Raw genomic sequence first — 22,587 nt, 5'->3', positions numbered from 1 at the left:
TGTTTCCTGAATTACAACATTCTGGAGTCCAAGTTCTCTGAGATAAACTTGAGCTTTGTTGATGGTGGGAGGAAGTTGTGGCTTGGTTTGGCTGGTGCTGAAAAAAATGGGAGGGCAAGGAGCCATGAAAGTAATTACCGGGAAGAAAACAGCAGTGCTCTCATAATAGAGCCAGCTTTCTTTCCCTCCCTCCTTTCTTCCACCCTTCCTTCCCCCCCAGTTATCTGCACCAAGTACTGTAAAGGAGGAAAGACATTGGTATATGTATGAATGTGCTTGCTCCCCAAAGCAATAAATCACCGACTTTTCCCACTTCCCTCACAGATGATTTAAGCCAGAAATTAAAACCACTGGGTGAGGCAGAGCGAGAGTTTATTTTGAATTTGAAGAAAAAGGAATGTGAAGAGAGAGGTTTTGAATATGATGGGAAAATCAATGCCTGGGATCTATATTACTACATGACTCAGACAGAAGAACTCAAGTACTCCATAGATCAAGAGATCCTCAAGGAATATTTCCCAATTGAAGTGGTCACTGAAGGCTTGCTGAACATCTACCAGGAGTTGTTAGGTCTTTCATTTGAGCAAGTGGCAGATGCACATGTATGGAATAAAAGTGTGACACTTTACACCGTGAAGGATAAAGTCACAGGAGAAGTTTTGGGACAGTTCTACTTGGACCTCTATCCAAGGTACTGAGAATCATGTTGTTAGAAGGGACCCTAGGGATTGAATTTCTACCCAGATTAAGACTCTTGTCTTCCAGAGTTCTCATGTATGGTTCTTAGTGATGGGAGTAAAGATGTGGGCTCTGAAGTCAGAGTGACTGGCTCCGTCGCTTACTAGGCAACTTAATGTTCCTATGCCTCCGTTTCTTCATCTACATTATAGGTTCAATCAAACAGGAATATTAATTCTACCTGCTTTGTAGGATTGTAAGCATAAAACGGTTGGTTTATTATGTACAAAACATTAGCTGGAAGACTACCCTGCATATAGCAATTGCTTAATAAATGTTTGCAGCCGCCATCATCATCATCATCATCATCATCATCATCATCATCTATTTTGTGCACTGCACTTACTTAATTTAAAATTGGCCTCGGGGCACCTGGGTGGCTCAGTGGGTTAAAGCCTCTGCCTTTGGCTCGAGTCATGGTCCTAGGGTCCTGGGATCAAGCCCCACATCGGGCTCTCTTCTCCATGGAGAGCCTGCTTTCTCCTCTCTCTCTGCCTACTTGTGATCTCTGTCTGTCAAATAAATAAATAAAATCTTTAAAAAAATAAAATAAAATAAAATTGGCCTCCAAAATATTTATTATTCAGGTACTCTCTCTGCCAGTACTCTTCAGTCTCTGGCCGCTTCCCTGAATCTGGCTGAGAGGCAGCACAATACAGCAGGAATAGCAAAATCTTTGTAGTCATTCAAATTGAGTTGGGATGCTTAGGTGATTTAACTTGAGACTGTTTCCTCGTCTGTAGTGTGGGAGTGGTGATCCCTTTACAGGATTGTTTCGTGCATTAGGCTATATATGCATTATCACCCTGGCTAGGTAGTCAGTCACTGGTAAGTATCAAGAAAACATTGTTGTCTCTGAAACATGTGGTAACTATGGGCTCTATAGGGTTCCATCAGCCGCGAAAGGATTTGGATCACTTCCTCTCTAGGCTGCTTTCTACAACAAAGCCAGCCTGTTACAATTACCAATTCATTTTCCTAACTAGGCCACAGGAAATCACAGTGACCCCCTACTTTAGTGGCACAAACAAGTTTTTAACCCAAAGACTGGGTGACTTTGGGTGGCTGCTGGGAAGGAGGCTGGATAACCACGTCATCCAGACAGTGGACAGTGGTGCCTTATCCCAGTATTTTATGGACTTACTTTCACTTTCAAAATGATCTAAAAATAAGCCCTTGTCATGTAGATGGGTTTCTTTTTAGTAAGAGTGTTAGCATGCAGTTTTAAGCCAGAAATTCTTTCAGGGGAAATCCTTTAGCCCTGGAGTCTTTTAGAACTGTCCCCAGATTCTACTTCCAGGGTCACATATAGTGGTTCTTGCTGCCCCAACCTGCTGTCTCTCCGCCAACATAGGGTCGCTTTCTTTTGCACTCTGAGATCTGGCCTTTGTGAGTAGCGCTATGATGGGAATTAGAAGCCCATCTCTTGTGAAAGTAGTGACCTACTTAATATTCACTTCCTGTCACCTTCCTGTCACTTCCTAAAAGTGAGATGGAGTAACTTGTTTTTTTCTCAGTGACTCAAAAAAGGATATTTGGAGTAGGTTTAAGAAAAACCAGTTACTTTTCTTTTTAAATCACATTTCAGTGTTTATTCATTGAATACTGAAATTCTCAAATAAAACAAAACCAAAAATACTCTGATGATTCCAACATAAGATGCTTGATAGGGACATTTTAATTTTTTTATTTATTATTATTTTTTAAATTTTGTATAGAATTTACTCCTGGGGCATAAGTTTTTGTTTCTTCAGTTTCTTCTGGGGTATCTTTTTGTTCTGTGTGACCTCCTATTCTGGCTTAGGAACAGTCTGCTCTTTTTCAGTAAGGATTCTCTCAGTGCGGCAGGGAGAGCTCATGTATGGGTTAATCCAACCAGGAGCCCTGTAAGTTCTATGCCACATCTGGGGGGCACTGTTCACCAGAGAATCTACATTTAAACCCTTAAGGTACAGCATTATTCTCTCCATTTTTAAACATGTACAGTAAAAATTCAGCACTCTCTTTGGGCCACCAACCCTCTGTCCATCCCCACTCTTTGGCCCGGGCACACCTCCCAAGTCTACCGTTGTAGCGACAGAATGGCCCATACTGCTTCCACAAAGTGGTATCCTTCAGATACTTGGTGGCTTCTTGGAAATGCCTACCTTTGATGGCCTGGGCAGTTTCACATATGTTCTTAAAGTGTACATGAAAATTTGAAACTCTTGATTTGAATGATTTTGTAGGGTTTTCTGGGTCAAGTAACTAGCAGAACCATTTTCAGAAATCACCTCAGGTCACTTAGGGGAAGAGTGATAGGGACATTTTTAAAAATCATCATCATTTTATAGACATAATATGAAAAGGTAAAATGTCAGAATAAAGAAGACTTTAAAATTAAATAAATCAAGTTTTTTCTCAAAATGAAAGATTAAAAACCCCTCAATGCCACTGACTTTTAAATCGGTAGAAAGTCCTTGATTTTAAGCTTTCTTAGATTTTAAAAGTTCTCCAAATATCTCAGCCCTTGTCTATCTAACACGGTAGCACCCGTATTACTCTCAAATGAAGAATATGCTTTTGGGGGGGAAAAACACATTTTTTGGCCTTTCTTAATGTACTAAGAAGCACTAAATATAATAGGATTTACAAGTCCAGATTACTTTAGTTTTCCCTTGTTAAAAGTAAGGGAAATAATATAGATCTGTTTACACATTTATAATCAACTATATGAAATTATTGTAGAAAGCCCTGAGTAGCCCATTGAGGCACCAGTTATCACATTCAGTGTATCGTTTCTGGTGTACCCATCCCCGACTCTGTCTGCCTTCCCTTCCCGTGTCCCTGCTCAGTGCTGACTCAGCCTGTTCAGTAGATCTCATTTGTAGGTCTGGCACACACTGTGTTCCTGTCTTTCCTTCAGAAGTAGAGGATTTTTTCTGTTCTCTTGGCCTTGACAGTGGGTTTTCTCCCGTGCTCTTAGCACAATAGCGTTTCTTGCCCTCCCTCAGAGAAGTGAGGCAATGCTTCATTCCTCTGTCAAGACAGCTGCCCCCTCTCCGGGCCTGCATCAGGACTGATGCTCCAGCAGGGCATCAGTCTGCCACCCTCTTTGTGTGCGGCCTCAGTGAGGTTCAGGGAGAAGACCCTGCACACGGAGGCAGAACATCCTTATCAATAGTGCCCAGGGTCTCCCTGATTTCGCTGGTCCACCATGGCCTTTAACAATTTGTTAAAAGACTTCTCTTACTGGTTTCTGTAGTATTTGCCACGGGTTAAAAAACGCACTTGCTTCCTTGCTTCCTCTCCCCTTGGTAACATCAGCCTTAGACTATAAGTTACTTGATTGCCTTCCCATTAGTGATGAATTCAAGAAAAGTGGTGATTTGGAGATTGTGTAGCATATTGTTGTTGTATGGATAGGAGCAGTGTCCTTTCCAGCTTTGTACCTCATCATAGGAAGCTGGAAAAAGCTGGTTGTTTTGTTTTGTTTTGTTTTTTAACTTGAATAGCAACAGCAGGGAAAGCAGATCAATAAGGAGTCACCAAGAAAGACAATATAAACAAGGGTGTATATCAACCAAAACCTATCAAAGTAAAATGTTCTACCCCAAACCTGAATGTACTACTAATCCTCTGGGGGGGGGGGGGAGATGGAAACCTACTTCTAGAATAAAATCCAATTGCACATAGCTTTTTGAGAGACCATCACTGATACCCCATTGTTTAAAAATAGACAACTTTGTAGTGTAATTTATGTTTTTCCCAAGCTAACTAAAGCATTCTGTTTCAAAAAGGCCTGACTGGTTTATAAGAGGAGCACATTTAATTGTGAACACTTGATTCTTCCTTCCTTGAATAAAAGGCACAACCTTGATGTCTAGTATTTGGTTTTTATCAATTCTGATTTTAAGAAAAATTTGTTTAGTAAACCAAACTATATCTTTTATTTCAAGTTTGCTTTAACACAATGTAGTATTTAGTGACACCATCTTTGAAGAAGGAAAGTAAGATCCCATCAAAGTAAACATTGGGCTCTACACTGGGTGTGGTGTATATTCTTGATTCTTATATTACAGTTTTTCCACAGAAGAAACCTTGGAGATAAAACTCATGTGCAGTGATAGTAGGGTTTTGTCTGCACAGTTTTATTTTGTCCATTTTAATATAATGACCTACTTTCTCAAGGGTGGATTACGTGTTTCAAAGCATCCTCTAGTATCAAATAAGGCTTCGTGACTGAGAGGTCACAGTGTTGTTGGTCGCAGTGTTGTTGCTACAGAAGAATGTTCCTATCTCACCAGTGATGCTTCTGGTTCCCAGGGAAGGAAAGTACAACCACGCAGCCTGCTTTGGTCTCCAGCCTGGCTGCCTCCTCCCTGATGGGAGCCGCATGATGTCCGTGGCCGCCCTCGTGGTGAACTTCTCGCAGCCAACAGCAGGCCGGCCCTCTCTCCTGAGGCACGATGAGGTGCGGACTTACTTCCATGAATTCGGTCATGTCATGCATCAGATTTGTGCACAGGTGAGTGATTTTGTTTTATCTTAAACCTACCAGTTGTTTTCCCGGCTTTTTATTTTTTCTACTGCTTTTCGGTTCCTCCCCGTCACGTTTTTTCAGAAGCTGAACATGCTCAAGAATCTCATAGGCGGGGTGGCTGGGTGGCTCAATGGGGTAAGTGTCTGCCTTCAGCTCAGGGTCCTGGAATCTCATAGGCCTTCTGTAAAAACAAAATTTTTCTTACTCCTCTTACATAGCATATTTTTTGCTCAGAGGTTAATCCCCTGATGAAGGATCTTCATTGAATACCACCCTATGGAAAAAGAAGATTATCACCAAGCCTTAGATACTCTGCTTTTTCCATTTTATTCTTTCCTTCTCCATAGGAATTTAATCTTCACAGATAAACTGTGCTATAATCTCTCTTTTCTGCTTGTTAATGCTTTGTTTAGTTGAGTAGTTTTCAACTGTCTCAGACTCTACTCCTTTTTTATTTCCAAGATTTTATTTATTTATTTGTCAGAGAGAGAAATCACAAGTAGGCAGAGAGGCAGGCAGAGAGGGGGGAAGCAGGCTCCCCACTGAACAGAGAGCCCGATGCGGGGCTCCATCCCAGGACCCTGAGATCATGACCTGAGCTGAGCTCAGGAGGCTTAACCCATTGAGTCACCCAGGCACCCCCAGACTCCACTCCTTTTTTAATAATAAATATGTTGAAACACTTCCCATGAGTAGCCTCAAATTAAAATCATAGATAATATAGTATAACCATGTGGACAATTTGTCCGGAAGTTCGTATGTGTGTGCAGTGCATTGCAACTGATTTGTAATACAGTTCAGTAAACTAGGGCCACACTATTCGAGGATCATCCATATGAGCTTGTTAATATTTGACTGTTATCTGACATAAGAAAACATTGAGTTAGTAGTTCCATCTAACAGTTTAGAAAACTGATACTAACAGAAATGGAGGAACAGTTTTCCAGATTTGAAATCTCTGTATATCTCTAAAGGCAAACTTTTTAATAAGAAGCTTTTTGTTAGAATAGTTTTCGATTTACGGAAAAGTTGCAAAGATAGTACAAAAATTGCCCACATACCCCTTACCCTGTTTCCTCTACTGTTAACGTCTAGTATTACTGTAACAGATTTGTCACAACCAAGAAGCCAGTATTGCTGCAGTACTCCTAACTAGACTCAGCACTCCATTTGGATTTTACTCATTTTTCCCTAACTGCCTTTCTCCATACAGAGAATTTTTTTAGTTGATACAGTGTCCTCACTGAACATAAAATAAATACCATTTTTATGTTTTCCCAATAGATGCCTAGACATAGCTCTGTAGTAAGACATAATGAAGTCTTCATTAGGATTAACCCCGAATCCAGCAGTGAAAACTACAGACTGATAAATTTGGTTTATGTTGTCAGCCAAGCCCTAGACTGGTATTGCCAACTGTCTTGGTTCAAGTTGCTGTAGCAGAATATCATAGCCTGGGTGGCTTAGAAGCAGCAGAATTTTATTTCTCAGTCAGTTCTGGAGGTTATAAGTCCAGGATCAAGGTGCTGGCAGTTTTGGTATCTGGTAAGAACCTGCTTTCTGGTTCCGAGACAGTGCCTTCTCACTATGTGGTTACATAGTGGAAGGGTGGGAGAGCTCCTTAGGATCTTTTTCATAAGGACACTAATCCCATTCATGGAGGCTCTCCCATCATGACCGAACTACCTCCCAAAGGCCTCATCTCCTATCATCACATTGGGAAATAGGTTTCAACATATGAATTGGGAGAACAGAGACATTCCATATTGGTCGATAACACCAGTGGTGACATGATTTTCCAAAATGGTGAATGTTTCTTGGGAAAGTTATGAGCAAAAAAGCAATCTTGCTTTGATTTACATAGGTGATCCCCATAGTTAAGAGTCCTAGAAATTGGGGCACTGGATGGCTCAGTCGGTTAAGCATCTGCCTTCGGCTCATATTGTGATCCCAGGGTCCTGGGATCGAGCCCCACATCAGGCTCCCTGCTCTGTAGGGAGGCTGCTTCTCCCTCTCCCTCTGCCTGCCTCTCTGCCTACTTGTGATATATATCTCTCTTTCTCTCTAATAAATAAATAAAATTGTTTAAAAAAAAAAGAGTCTTGGAAACTAAAAGTGGGTACAAAATACTTTACAGAAATACGTGCAGTGGAGTTAGCTTAAACCCAGGCTCACTTAATTATAGACTTTTTACTTAGGTGAATGTCCAGTAGGACATACGAATGCCATGCAGCATATGGGACAATTTTTTTTTGTCCTGACATGTGCAGTTCACTCCTAGACATCTTGTGTCCCTGGCCTCCAGAATAGCCCCTAATCATTGTAATAACCAAAAATGCACCCACTCAGTTTCAAAATACTACAGTCACTATTGTTAAAAAACTGTTTAGTTCTTTCAAACCTTTTATCTTTACATTCTGGTGTTTCCATGTTTATTTAAACATATAGCCATTTTTGTCCTGTGTTTAATCCAAGGAAAGGAAAAGGAAATCTTCCAGAACAACCTAAATTTTCTTTCTTACACAGTTTTAGAGTACTTTCACAGCTATAGGGTTCCTGAAATATTTATTTTTAATCTGCGTCCATTCTATGGCCGTATCCTGTAATTAGGATAAGTCTAGTTTCCATCTTTCTAAAATATTTTTATGAGTAATTTAGAAAAGTCAAATACCTTTTTAAATTTCAGACTTTTCGGGATGCCTGGGTGGCTCAGTTCGTTAAGCGGCTGCCTAGGTCGTGATCCCAAGATCCTGGGATCGAGTCCCACATCCGACTCCTGGCTCAGCAGAGAGCCTTCTTCCCCCCACTCGGCCTGCTGCTCTCCCTGCTTGTGTTCTCCTTTTCTGTTAAATGAATAAATAAAATCTTTTAAAAATAAATAAATAAATAAATTTCAGACTTTTGGAATATTACTTAGATTATCCAAGATCCAGTTATATATTTGTACACACATAAACACATAAACTGTGTGTGTGGATATGAGGATTGTCTGAAAGTCTGATTTAGGCTGTGGATACCTCTTCTAGGAAAATGTACATACATCTCATGTACTCAGAGTTTTACATGGGGCTCCAAAGGGCTCACAGATTCCTTGAAGCCCAGACCATAATGAATTCCAAATTAAAGAACTCCCGGGTTAGAGCAGTTTCCTCCTTATTTGCATATGGATGATCAGCTAATGATTTCACAAGAAGGTAACTTGGTGTCTTGATCACACTTATTAAGATAATAGTGATTTCTTGGGTAGGGTTTTCAGTGCTCTTCCTCTGTGTTCTTGTTTTCAGAACAGTCCTCTTCAAACCTGAGTATCATATGCTTACCATGTGCTCATAATGTATTTCTCTACCACTCTGTTATTCTCATGATCTTTTATGTTATTTTTGATCCTTTGAGATGGCCACTTTTAGTGCTGGAAAATAATGTTCCTGGTGTTATGCCCTTTTAGAGCTCTTTGACTCATAACTGAAATAAATAAACTCTATGAAAAATAATATATACATTAATCAGTATATATACTGATATACTGGTGACAGTATATATGGAGATGATAGTGTTTGTATATGGTGTCTCTGTCTTGAAACAGGGGGCTATATTCAATTCTTACAGTTTGCCTAACTTCCTCCATGAGCACCAAATGTGTCATGTAGTTAAATAGTATGTGGTACAACCCCTTGATTGGTCATCTGCTCCGGAGATTATCTGTGAAAAATATTTTTTGTCTATTCTTTCAAATGTACTGTAATGTTTTAAGAACTTTTAAAGATATAAACATTGAATTACTATGTTGTACACCTGAAACTAATATAATATGGTATGTCCACTACAGCTCAATTAAATTTTTTTTTTTAAGATTTTATTTATTTATTTGACAGAGAGAGTGTGAGAGCACAAACAGGGGGAGCAGCAGAGGGAGAAGGGAAAAGCAGGTTCCTTGCTGAGCAGGGAGCCTGATGTGGGGCTCGATCTTAGGACCCTGAGATCATGACCTGAGCCGAAGGCAGATGCTTAACTATCTGAGCCACCCAGGCACCCCCTCAATTTGAAAATTCTAAAAAGAACTTTCAAGTTAATCATATAGGGAACCAATAATCAATACTTTTGTCTCAAAAGTAATAGGCACAGAATCACTTTCCTGCAGCTTTATAATAATTTCACAACCTTTTGTATTGACCTAAACTGGGTGGTAGTGAATAAGAAGCTTAATAGCTTCTGTGTTTAGTAATACTTCTACCTTCCCTGAGAAATACATAGTGAATTAAATATTTGCCGTATGGGGGTCCCTAGGTGGCTAGTCAGTTTAAGTGTCTGACTCTTGATTTTGGCCGACGTGATGATCTAAGGATTGTTTGATTAAGCCCTGCATCAGCCTTCGCACTAGGTGAGGAGCCTCCTTGAGATTCTCTCTCTCTCTCAAAAAAAAAGTTCTCCCTCTCCATCTGCCCCTCCCTTCCTGTCTCTCTTTCTCTAGTTTAAAAAAAAAATTGACATACACATCTACTAGATTGATTTTAATATATAGCAGCTCAGTGTCTGGGTTCCCCACTTTGGCATTGTGCAAGTGTGATGACCAGAAGAGCTCGTTGGAGCTTGTCATAGCAATATTTAAATGTGGCTGCCAGAACATCCAGTTTTCAAACTTGTAGGTGCACTAGTTCAATACGTCTACTATTTCAACATTCAGGAGATGAGTTTCACTTATTTTTTCTTGTGTTAATACTATGGGGCATATAATTTTGAAGATAGCAATCAAGAGGTAGCATCTCTAGTATCTGTTCCTATTTCTTGACTTTACTGTGGTTTGAGCTCTCAGTAATCACTGGCCTTTTGAACTTTGCTAGAAAAGAAAAGTAATGCTTTTTAAAAGCTTCCATAATGATGTCTGAGTTGGTGTGCACATTAGGTGTAGTGAGTTGTGGACTATTAGACATCATTATTTTAAAGTGCTCCTGGTGGCACAGTTGGTTAAGCATCCAACTCTTGGTTTCAGCTCAGATAGCGATCTCATGGTTGTGAGATCAAACCCTGCATCAGGCTCTGTTCACAATGGAGTCTGCTTGAGATTCCCTCCCACACTCCTGCATGTGTGTGCGCTTTCTCTCACTCTCAAAAAAAATAAAAATAAAAATAATAATAATAATAATAAGATAAAATAAAGAAGTCTTAAAGCAACACAGAATCACAATAAAGCCTTACTACTTACAAGTGAAAAGGGTGGAAAGGCAGAGAAACTTCAAATTATGTAATTCCAGATAATGTGTTAATTTGGTCAAAAGACTAATAGAGAGCTTCTTGTCTTGTAAATAAACCTAGTGGTACAGGGGTCCGGAAGGCGCACCCTAGGTTTAGGGTAAGAACAGTGCCTTAGGGACACCTGGCTCGGTCAGTTCAACGTCCAACTCTTGGTTTCATCTCTGGTCTTGATCTCTGGGTGGTGGGATCAGTACCCTATGTGTGGGGGTGCACAGTTGACAAGGAGTCGGCTTGGGATTCTCGCCCTCTGCCCCTCCCGCAGCTTGTAAATACTCTATGCCATAAGTAAATATTAATTTAAAAAAAAACTGTATTAAAAATCATCTGTGTACTTTTGGGCCAGACTATGGGACTTTTAGCAAGTTATTACACCTTCTTGAGCCATCTCATTTTTCTCATTCATAAATGAGGACAACAATTCTCATACCTACTTCCCTGGGTGCCTGCAAGTTTTAATAATGTATGAAAGGTACTTGGGAAAGTATTAAGTGCCATACATATTTGAAGTATTCTTCTAAAAATATTTATACATAACCCTTTGAGGATCAATATATAACACACAAGTCATAATTTAAGAGGAGGAAAAAGGTTGCCATGAGGCAAGGTATGTACTGTCACTTCCTGTTTAAAAATTCACAAATGCCTACCCTCAGCAGAGTTTTGGGTGAAGATCTGTAGAAGGTGATTAGAAACAATCAGGTTTAGGGGCGCTTGGGTGGCATAGTGGTTAAGCCTCCAACTCTTGGTTTCTGCTCAGGTCATGACCTCAGGGTCTTGACAATAATCCCTGCCTAGGCTCTGTGCTCATTGGAGAGTCTGCTTGGGATTCTCTCTCCTCCTACCTCCTGCCCCTCCCACTCATGTACACTCTCTCGTGCATGCACTCTCTCTCTTAAATAAATCTATTTTAAAAAAGAAAGAAACCATCAGATTTGTGTTTGTTTTTCTGTTTTAACATGTTTATTGCCTGTATGGAAATTTGATTCCTGAAGCTAGAGCAGAATGAGCAGTTTTGAATATTGTGAATGGTGGGAAATGAGTTGAAAAGAATGTGCATTTGTTTGATCTTCAGTATTAATACCAAAAAAATAGATTCTTGGAGGAAGCCAAGGACAAGCATTATCAGACCAGCCAAGACCATACATGGTTAGGCAAACTGGGCAGGCTAGAAAGATAATAGCAGCCAAGATTTCGTGAGCCAGACACTTCAATCAGTGCCTTCCATTCATTAGTTAATTTTATCCTCACAGTATTTCCTAAAGTAGATTTACTAACCTACTTCTCTTATTAAACTGTTGTTATTCCTCCCATTTCATGTAGAGAAGACTGAGACTCAGGAGGGTTGAATGGTTCACCCACGATCTGATGGTCATGCTCTTCACCACCCTATGGCCTGTAACCACTTTTGTGCTCTCAATCCCATGCACTAGAGAGCACACTGTGTCTTGTGGTTGGAATTTGATCTCCCAAGTATGTATTCCTGTCAGACAGACATTTTTCTCCTCAGCCTCTTGAATGACATTCCCTCTAAATCAACCACATGTAAGCATATGTGGAATGAATGAATTTATCTTGTTCCACATTTCCCTCTGTGTAAGGTGACCTTTCTGTTTTAGCCTTCTAGTACAGTAAACACTTATCAACAAGCTTGCTGCCTTTGCTCCCTATCCCCACCCGTGCATGGTTCGAGATTCCATCATCAGTGTTAGAAGTGATTTCTTTCAGGATCTCTTGTTTGTTATTTTATGCATTTGTGTGTTTATTTCCTTATATGAGCACACATGTACACAAAACTAACGCTTGATGTCAGCTCGGGTCATGATCTCAGAGCCTCAGGCCCCCTGCTGGCCGTGGAGCCTGCTTAAGATTCTCTCTCCCTTTTCTTCTGCCCCTCTCCGCTATCCTACCTTCACCACCACCTCTCCCGACCACTCTCACATGTGAGTTTTCTCTCTCTCTCTCTCTTTCTTTTAAAAAAAAAAAAAAAAGCAGTATTTAAGACCTCTGCAGATTGTCTTTTAAATTATGGTGGTGATACTGATCTGCCGAACTATGAGGCTGCTGTGAAGATTAATAAGCAAGTTAGCAAAGTGTTCTTCAGGGTCTCTTTACTACTATTATTACTTCCATTGATGGGTAGGTGTATACGAAGTTAAAAGTATGAACTTTAACCTCTATTTATGGCAGAGTCTGGGAGACAGTGGCACTTTTCTTTTTTTGATGCTTTGTTACGTAAACATCTGAGCATCCCTGGATTTAGGGGTAAATCAGACAAGTCAGACTATGAAATGACTGCTAGGAAATCAACAGGGGGTCACCTTACACAGCCAGAATCCATTCTCCTGGGGCCTTTTCTTTTTCTAAACACAGTACACTTACTGATTTCAGCAACTGCTTTTTCTTTGAGTTGGGATGTGGAATCATGTATATAAAACTTCCGTTGTAACCCCTAAAAGCATTCGGTCACTTCATTAGAACAATAATCCATTAAGACTTCAGTCTTTATATACACCAAAAGCTCACATGACTTTTGGGCTTCAGTTTATAGAATTTTGCTCTAGCTCCTGTTGTGTTATCTAAATTGAGAAGTTAATCTCTATAGCATTAAGTGATCTCTTGTAAAAATTTTAAGCATCCTATTGTCTGTCAAAAAAAGGTAATGATGAAAATTCTCATTGTTTTAGACAACTTTCTTCCTCTCAAGAAATTATAACCAAACAGAAATCTGAGTGTACATTGTTTTCTAGGCTTTTATTGTCAGAACATTTTTTGCAGCATTAATGCTCTAAAACTTCTTGAGGTATCACCTGCAGAATGATTTGTTAATCAGATTACTTTTGTTTATTTCACAATGCTCTGCTTTATCTGGGATGTATATTAACATCAGTGGTTACTATAGCCTGGAAGCTACTATATATTCAACACCTTCAAATTGTTCTTGTGGAAAACTATATAAAGGACTTTTGAGGGTACTTTGGAACCTACAGTTTAAAATGAGGGAGTGGTGTTTGCCGGCTGGTCAACAGTGAGTAATCATTCAGCAGTCATGCTGTTTTGAGTGTCAGACCCCCAGCAGGCTAGTGGATCCTAAGGCCTGTTCAGGGTTTCTTTGTAGACTTACACAGTGGCTGACTGTGGGTTCCTTTCTTTTCAGAATTTAGTTGTTTGCTGGAAATTGAGCTTTTGAATTTCATAGGTTCTTTGTCCTCCTCATTTGAAAAATATTTAAATGATACTGCTCAAAGGGCACACAGAGAAACAGCATGACTGACTTTCGGGAAATTAGTAAGCAGTAGGGTTATTTTTAGCTTCTACTCCTTGCAAACATTTCCTTTTGTTCTTTAGAAGACATTGTTGATCTGTTCATTCATCGCTATGCTCTTTCCCCGCACCACCCGATGGCTTTGGACAGAATAAGCCCTCTCTTCTCTACTCTGAATGACATAACTGCGTTAATTTTTATTTTATTCAATTTTAGCTCATGAGTTATTCATTTGTTCATGTTTTTCTAGATTCTGAAATACCACCACCACCTCCTCCAAACACACACACATACACATTTTGTTATTTGGGGTTGGTTTGCACCTCCATATGCCAATGCTGACCAAAAAATATTCACCCAAGCAAAGTATAGGAAATGTATATTTTTGTCAAAATAATTGTTAAGTGGTGACTGATGGTGTGATTTATTTGCCTTTGTTAGCTCTATGAGTACTTACCTAAAAACTGTAATCCTTAGAAAATCGTGCAGTTAGTATGCCAGAATCCGGAGTGCAGGAGAGGTGGTTACAAAGGCTGACCTTGACACCCAGCCTCAGGTCTGATCCTTGAGGCATCATCGTCCAATAGAGAGAGGAAGTAGGATTTCTAAGGAAGTACAACTGAAACCTCAGTTTTGCTCTTCTTATGAAGGCAAATTTGATATAAGACTTTTCTACTTTACATAATGCCCAGGAGGATTTAGTCACTTCGGAACATCCTAATTTAACCTTTTATGTTTTTCATTTTTCTTATGTTGGAGAGGCATTGTAGTGGTTGTGGTTCAAACTGTGGGTTCTGGAGTCAGACCACCTGGTTTCAAATCCTAGTTCTCCTGTGAATCTGTGTGTTTCAATTTCCTTATCTCAAAACAGAGATCACAGTATGTACTTCATACAATCGTTTTGGAGTCTGAATCAGATATCCATGTAATGGGCCTAGCATAGTGCCTTGAGTGGTGAAGTCTCAATAGGTGTAGGCTGTTATGATTATTGTATCATGTTGTTTTATCCAAGTGTAGGATATTTGTTATTTTAGAAGATTATATACCAGAAAGAGGCAAAATGTTCAGTTTTCTGGAACCCTTGCCTCTTTCCTGTAAGAATTTTTTACTGGGATGTCCTCAAACACAGGTGGCCTAATTCCAGCGCCTAGTGCATTTCATTCCCCTTGGCCCTTCAGGATTTGCAGCTCTTCATATCTAGAATCAGCGTAATCATAATAGGAAGTCAAGCAAAACATTTTTTTTGCATAAAGAGGGGAAGGCAGAATGTGAAATGGCCTAGACATCTGTGCTTCTGCCCTGGGCCAAAAACAGAATCTTTCTCTGCTGCTGATTCCCTGTCCCATCTGCTCCCTCCTCCTGGTGCTTAAGTCCTTCTTCCTTTCTCTTCCCTGCAGAGCCCCAGGGATGATGAAGTCAGGGAGGGCTGCGGCATCACACGTCTGAAGAGGGAAACAGGACAGAGGTTCAGGGAGAGACAACACAACGACATCCCCCATCCCACAGATGACCCAGTTGGTTTAATGCTAAATCTCCTTTGCCAGTGTCAATTTTATAGAAGTTCTGTGGATGGGGTGCAGGTTTGAAAACATCAGCTGTTCTAGTGAATTCCCCTCTTTCTAAAGATCAAGAGCTTTCCTGACTCAACAATTTGCTAAACTTCACTTAACAAAAAAAAAAAGAAAAAACAAAACCTTTTTTTTAACTCTTAGCCCACACCCTCAGAGTAAGTCCTTTATTTTTACAAGAGATGCTTTAACTTCTGAGCATCCTTTGTTTGTCCAGGAAATGATAGCTGCATTTCACTCACCCTCACTTGCCAGCTAATCCATGGCTCTGACTCGCATTGAAGTGGCTTCTTGTGTTAAGGTAGCCTCTTCTACCCTGAGAGGTCTGACTAGGCTTTCTACCGCAGTTTTCTTAGAATCACTTATCTAAAATTTTAGAACACAAAACATAATACACATGCAAAGGATACCTGTCTGCAGTGTTGTCATTTAACTCTTTGATTTTGATTGAAACTTGAGTAGTTAAATAGTAGTGATGAGTGCCCCAGAAAGGCATGTACTGAATAAACAAAGGGAAGCAAACAGAAAAGAGAAGTAGGGAGAAATTGTCTTAAATCTACTCATTTTTAAAGGAAAAAATTTTTTTTACTCTTTTTACTTCCAAAGCTTAAGGCTAGTTTCAACTCAGACTGATTTTTGCTTTCAGTTATGTTTCCTGATGATTGTTCGACGTTTGTCTATGATTCAAAAGAATGAAATACTAATTTAACATAGAGTACTTGGTGGTTATTTTTCAGGCTGCTTGGCCTCTGCCTTTTGCTTTCATTTAAATTTGAAGTTATCCTAACCCTTCATTCAAAGAGGCAGTTGACTCTGATTCTGACTTAAGATTTAGAGAGTCTTTTTTTTTTTTTTTTTAATATTTAAGTAATCTCTGTACCTACTGTAGGGCTCGAACTCACAACCCCCAAGATCAAGAGTCACATGCTCTCCCGACTGAGCCAGCCAGGTGCTCAAGTTTTAGAGAGTCTTAATTATGATTCATCACATACATAGTTTTCATTTAGTGCTTTAAAAAAGAGACGCCTGTGTTTACTTTCTAGACCGATTTTGCACGATTTAGTGGAACAAATGTGGAAACAGACTTTGTAGAGGTGCCATCACAAATGCTTGAGAACTGGGTATGGGACATGGATTCCCTCCGAAGACTGTCAAAACATTATAAAGATGGAAGCCCCATTATGGATGATCTGCTTGAAAAACTTGTTGCTTCCAGACTGGTCAACACAGGTATGACTTGCAATTTTAGAAAAGGAAAATACATTATTAGAATTGCTCAAGAGAGGGGGCGCCTGGGTGGCTCAGTGGGTTAAAGCCGCTGCCTTCGGCTCAGGTCATGATCCCAGCGTCCTGGGATCGAGCCCCGCATCGGGCTCTCTGCTCGGCGGCGAGCCTGCTTCCTCCCTTCTCTCTCTGCCTGCCTCTCTGCCTACTTGTGATCTGTCTGTCAAATAAATAAATAAAATCGTAAAAAAAAAAAAAGAATTGCTCAAGAGAGAATTTTTGGCCTCTTCTTCCTGTAGAACGCATCTCCCCTTTAGTAATAATGGTACACTCAGGGTGCTAACCTGGGGAGGGAAGACAGCTAACTATACTGGGATTGTGTCCAAAAAAACAAAATCCAACTCCTTTTATTTTTTTTTTAAAGATTTTATTTAATTTGACAGACAGAGATCACAAGTAGGCAGAGAGGCAGGCAGAGAGAGAGGAAGGGAAGCAGGCTCGCTGCTGAGCAGAGAGCCCGATGTGGGACTCGATCCCTGTACCCTGGGATCGTGACCTGAGCTGAAGGCAGAGGCTTTTAACCCACTGAGCCACCCAGGCGCCCCCCAACTCCTTTTAAATGAGATGCCTTGCTCCCATTTTGCAGTGTGTACTGCAGCCATCAGCTTTTGAAATCTTTGATCTTAGGATAGTAAAACACATAGTTCTCTCTTACCCAAACATGCTGGAACATTCTTATGTTACTAGGTCTTCTGACCTTGCGCCAGATTGTTTTGAGCAAAGTTGATCAGTCTCTGCACACGAACGCATCGCTGGACGCCGCAGGTGAATATGCCAAATACTGCACAGAGGTTCTAGGTGTCCCGGCTACTCCAGGTATGTAAACACCAAGACCCTGAGCTCATTTTTTCTGTCAGGCATAGGGTATCCTCCTACCAGCCCTGCCGGGGAAGGTAGAGTTGGTCAGGCAGCTTACCTCACATCCTTCCTTTGTTTCTGATTCTTCTAATCAGGCCCTGACTTTGAGATAAGCTTACTATGTCTATAGGACTTATCGGGTCCAAACGTGCTCGGAGGACAGGTGGCGCCCGCTTTGCAGCATTTTAGTGTAATCAGGCCTAAGCGATTGGTCTCCACCCCAAAGCAGAGCACGCCCTTCACATTTGGCCCCACCCACCTGAGTCCTCCCTCTGTGTGTACCAGGACTTCCAGAGATTTCACTAAGAAATTGGCAGAAGGGGCAGTTTCAGAGAGAGGCACAAACTTCTGCCTTGTCTCTGTTTTTGGTTCTCAGATCAGTTAAAGCAGTGTAACTAGCATCTTCTAACCTGGCATTCGTGTGGGTGGGTGGGTAGGTATACACATGTGTGTTCATGTTTATACTCTAAGCCAACATCTAGTTATTCATGTGTACGTAGTTTGGTAAGGCGACTTTTTTCCACCAACGAAGTCGTTGTTTAAATGTATCCATCACATTTATAGTGACACTGAAGGTCAGAAGAGTTAACTGAGTCAGTTCAAGCTCCTCACTTCCTTTTGTGATCTGTTTGTAGTAGACCATACAAGTTTGTGCCTGAGGCCACTTTGACAAAAATCCTTTTTAAAAGTAGCCCTAGAGGTAGATTGAGTTGTTAAAACCATTTTAGCTTTTTAATTTTATATATTTTTTTAGAGATTTTATTCATTTATTTGACAGAGAGAAGCACAGCGAGAGAGGGAACACAAGCAGAGGGAGTGGGAGAGGGAGAAGCAGGCTTCCCACCGAGCAGAGAGCCTGATGTGGGGGCTCGATCCTAGGACCCTGGGACCAGAACCTGAGCTGAAGGCAGATGCTTAATGACTGAGCCACCCAGGTGCCCCCTTTTTAGCTTTTTAAAGAAAGAGTTATTTTTCGGTAATTATGAACCTAAACTAAGTGCCATTCTGACACATTTTTAGATATGAAGAGGTGTGACAAAGAGTAGGCTTAACGATTAAAGTATCTGTAAGACGCGAGTGTCTGGGGGATAAGAAGGGACTGAGAGTTCTGAAACAGTGAGCTATCTGGTGGGTGTGGACAAAGCCTCTGAAACTATTGTTAGGCATTCCAGAGCTTAGGGCCGAAACCATCTCCGAGGTTGAGTCATCACAGCAGAGACATTTGTAAACATCTTGGCAAAGGGCAGGTAAACCCAGGGAGTACTACAGGTAAGATCCTGCTTGCCTCTTCTCCCCAGCGTCTGCACTCCCCATAGGGAAACTTTAGCCAGCTGATAACCTGATTATTAACACTGGCCATCACATTGATTGAAATGTATCTTTCTTTAAAGGCACAAATATGCCAGCCACTTTTGGACATTTGGCAGGGGGATATGATGGCCAATATTATGGATATCTTTGGAGTGAAGTATTTTCCATGGACATGTTTTACAGCTGTTTTAAAAAAGAAGGGATAATGAATCCAGAGGTATTGTATTTTCTTCTCTCCTTTTGTTAATTTCGCAATTGCTCCCTCCCCTTTAATTCCTAGTGTAAAATATTTATTACACCTAGATTTTAGAGTAAGAGATTTGGTAACAGCTTTTAACTTTCAAGTCTTGCATCTTTTCGTATCAAACATCATGAGGTTACAGTGCACAAGTGATTAATTCTATAAGTTTAAAAAAAAACCTAGTGCATTTTCTTGCTTATTAACATTCCAATATATTGCATAATTAAAATTCAAAGCTTTGTTTATGCATTTGAGCGTTTGTAGCAGCTAGTTTTGACATGTGCCATACAATGTTTTCGTTTTATAGGAGGTTGGGAAAGAAAGGTAACTCCTTCCTGTTAGAAATGGTCTCGTATGTTCTAATATTCTCTACACAGTTTCTTTATACATTTTCTGTGGGTGGTACCCTTTCTCTGTGGCTGGCATACCCTACCTACTACGTAGTTTGTAACCCAAATGCCTCTGAGTAATTTAAGCCGCTTCATTAACCTGAGCCGTTCCTTTCTGTGTACAGTGAATTGACTGCCAGGTGGCTACAAGCCAAACTTTCCTGAGTTACAGTCCCCCAGTCTCCACTCTTGTTGAAGACTCAACTGTCAGATTATTTCTAGGGCTGATGCATTTTCCAGTGTGCTTTTTATTCTGTTTGATTCAGAAATTAGAAGAACAAATTATCAAAATCAGGCTCCCTGTGCTTATTTTAGCCAACTGGTTGGTTCCCCCAAATTTCATGTTTCTGAATTGCATAGGGCCTCACACATATATAGTGAAACACATTGCTGTAATTTAGACCACCCTCCCCTTCCCAGCCCCCCCAAAAAACCCACCTCTGGAGCACCTACCTTCTATACACTAGCCTTTCCAACACACCATCTTCCATCCCACCCTACCCAGCCTCTTAAGTCACTGGACGCCCTCTTCCATTTCCTGGCCAACCTATTACACTCGTCAACCACTGACTGTTCTCGTAAATATCTTGACTTCGGCATGACCTTCAGTCAAGTGCCCAACCCTGGATTCCTCCACCATCTCACCTAGAGATGGTGTCCTTGGGATTCAGAGCTTTCCCAAGAAGATCGTGTGAGTCCAATAACATGCCCCACTACACAGTCATCCTATCCAACCTGTCTGAATACCCAGTGTTCCTCTGCTGTCCTGCCCACCTCCCTTATTAAGCTCCCCTGAGTCTCTCACTACGTCTTTGCTCTCCACGAAGAAAAGCAAGGCCATCAAGACTGAGTACTACTTTTTCTCCTCGTATACTTCAGTACTTCTTTCCTTCTGTCTCAGGGATGTCTGTCATACCAAACCTTACTGGCTTGCCATCTTGGAAAAAAAACTAGGGTTATTGATACTGATTCTGACAGCCCTATTGCTTCTACTCAGTTGTTCTTCCTTTTATAGCCTAATTTCTCGCTGTAAGAAACAGTCTTGGCAAACCTCTTTTATCTGGTTTTTGCCTCCACCAACTGAACTGGAAAGTTACTCTCTCTCCAGAGTTACCACTGATGAATGACCCAGTTGCCAACTTTCAAAGGCCCTTACCTATCATTTTCTTTCTTTTTTGTTTGTTTTTTTTCCTACTTCTTGTTATTCCTCTCCTTGTTCACAGTCTTTAGAGTAACCATCAAATCCCTTCCTTACTTCCCAGAACTCTGTGTGTCAGCCTAATTTCTGTGTTCCTATAGGTCTTTGCACCTTTACAAATTTGTTCATTCTCCTTCCACCTTAAATGTGTGCCTTCTTGTCTATGCCTCTTAAAATTTTTACCATCCTGAAAGGCCCTACTCAAATGGCCACTCAAATGGCCATTCACTTATGAAATCTTCCAATCATTCCAGCCACAAATGGCCTTTCCATTTTTTGGAGAGCAGAATGGACTTGGGCATAAGAAAAGGGCTTCAGGGGCGCCTGAGTGGCTCAGTGGGTTAAAGCCTCTGCCTTCAGTTTGGGTCGTGATCCCAGGGTCCTGGGATCGAGCCCCACATTGGGCTCTCTGCTCAGCGGGGAGCCTGCTTCCTCCTCTCTCTCTGCCTGCCTCTCTGCCTACTTGTGATCTCTGTCTGTCTAAATAAATAAATAAAATATTTTTTAAAAAGGGGGGGGGCTTCAAGTTTTTTCTTATGTCTGGAATTTTCCTTTTTTTAAGATTTTATTTATTTATTTGACAGACAAAGATCACAAGTAGGCAGAGAGGCAGGCAGAGAGAGAGGAGGAAGCAGGCTCCCTGCTGAGCAGAGAGCCCGACACAGGACTTGATCCCAGGACCCCGGGACCATGACCTGAGCCGAAGGCAGAGGCTTTAACCCACTGAGCCACCCAGGCGTCCCTGGAATTTTTAATATAACTCTTACACAGAGTGAAAAAATGCAAGTTATAAAATATTTTGTAACACAGAATATAAATTTTTATTTTAAAATATATGTTATGAAAAAGAGTACATCAAAATGTCCGTTCCTAGCTTCGTGTGATAACTTGATAACTTGATGTAATATTTAAATATTAAATATTTTTCTGTGCTTTTTGTGGAGCTTTTCCTTATTTTTACAAAGAACACATATTACTGCAGAAGTCGGAAAACGATAATTAAAGAGACACAAGGTCTAGTTATATAAAGGTAACGATTATGACCTGTTACTGGCTCTTACTAGTTGGTGAGGCTTCTTGGCATAAGTGCTACAATACCTTTTTCAGTTAAGCTTTCTCACTCACCTCCTCTGTGCTTCCACTCACGCGGCCACATCTCCAGGACCCTCCACCTCTTCCATCTGTCAAGGTAACAGCCAAAGTGCAGATCCCAGTGGACCCCAGGGAACGTGCAAGGCCAGCAGATTCAATCCCTGCCACTATGCTTCTATGTACTTCCTCTTATTCTCAGGCTCCACAGGTTGGCAGGCAGCCAGACTACTTGTAATTTAGCCCAGGGACCTGGGCTGAACTTGGAGAAAGCAAAATTCCCAACAACTTGGAATTGTTGCCTCATAATGTTAAAAACAGTTTTCAGTTTTAGTATGATTCTGGATTCAACATTGCTGTATATTACTCATTTTATGCCATGAAGTTCACTTTAATCCCTTCCTTTCTCTTTCCTATCAAATACTCTAAGATAGCATGTCATTTCTTGCCCCACTGCTATCATAATAGTATTAAATCTGGCTCCAGTGACCAAGGGGAATCCCTTTACACCCCACCCTCAAACTCTTCCCTGCCATGGCAGATACTAGAACAGCTTTTTAAATAGCCGTTTTGTTCCTTACTACAGTGTACTGTTTGTCTGGTTTTGTTTGCTTTAATTTTTTTTTTTTTTTGCAAATGTTTGCTTTAAAGTAATACCTGATTAACAAAATTCAAATACCCACTTATTAAAAGTTAGTGTTTGAGACAGTAATCCCATTCGAGAAAAAAAAAAAATCAGTCATTATTATAGGTTTGTTGTGATGAAGATAAAGAATTTTTTTAAGTTTATATATTTATTTATTTTTAGTAATCTCTATACCCGACATGGGACTTGAACTCACAACCCCAAGATCAAGAGCTGCATGCTCCTCCAACT

The 22,587-nt window shown here is 40.6% G+C and overlaps 1 protein-coding gene and 1 pseudogene across 2 annotated transcripts in view; one reads left to right on the top strand and one right to left on the bottom strand.

Moving 5' to 3' along the window:
* Positions 1 to 22,587, top strand: part of NLN (neurolysin) — a 95,891-nt gene that overhangs the window by 64,906 nt on the left and 8,398 nt on the right. The window contains exons 8-12 of the mRNA XM_080804236.1: positions 325 to 691; positions 5,044 to 5,245; positions 16,384 to 16,570; positions 17,312 to 17,440; positions 18,874 to 19,010. Of these exons, the coding sequence (XP_080660362.1) occupies positions 325 to 691; positions 5,044 to 5,245; positions 16,384 to 16,570; positions 17,312 to 17,440; positions 18,874 to 19,010 (1,022 nt within the window). The remainder of the gene's footprint in view (positions 1 to 324; positions 692 to 5,043; positions 5,246 to 16,383; positions 16,571 to 17,311; positions 17,441 to 18,873; positions 19,011 to 22,587) is intronic.
* Positions 2,460 to 4,881, bottom strand: LOC308342605 (large ribosomal subunit protein uL22-like; annotated as a pseudogene). Its single transcript has 2 exons — positions 4,798 to 4,881; positions 2,460 to 2,985 (listed from the first exon to the last, which is right to left on the bottom strand). The product of its transcript is annotated as a large ribosomal subunit protein uL22-like (transcript).

Source organism: Martes martes (assembly GCF_963455335.1).
Source record: "Martes martes genome assembly, chromosome: 5".
NCBI classification, from domain to species: Eukaryota; Metazoa; Chordata; class Mammalia; order Carnivora; family Mustelidae; genus Martes; species Martes martes.
The sequence above is the reverse complement of the archived record's forward strand: the minus strand, read 5'-3'. Positions and strand labels throughout refer to the sequence as shown.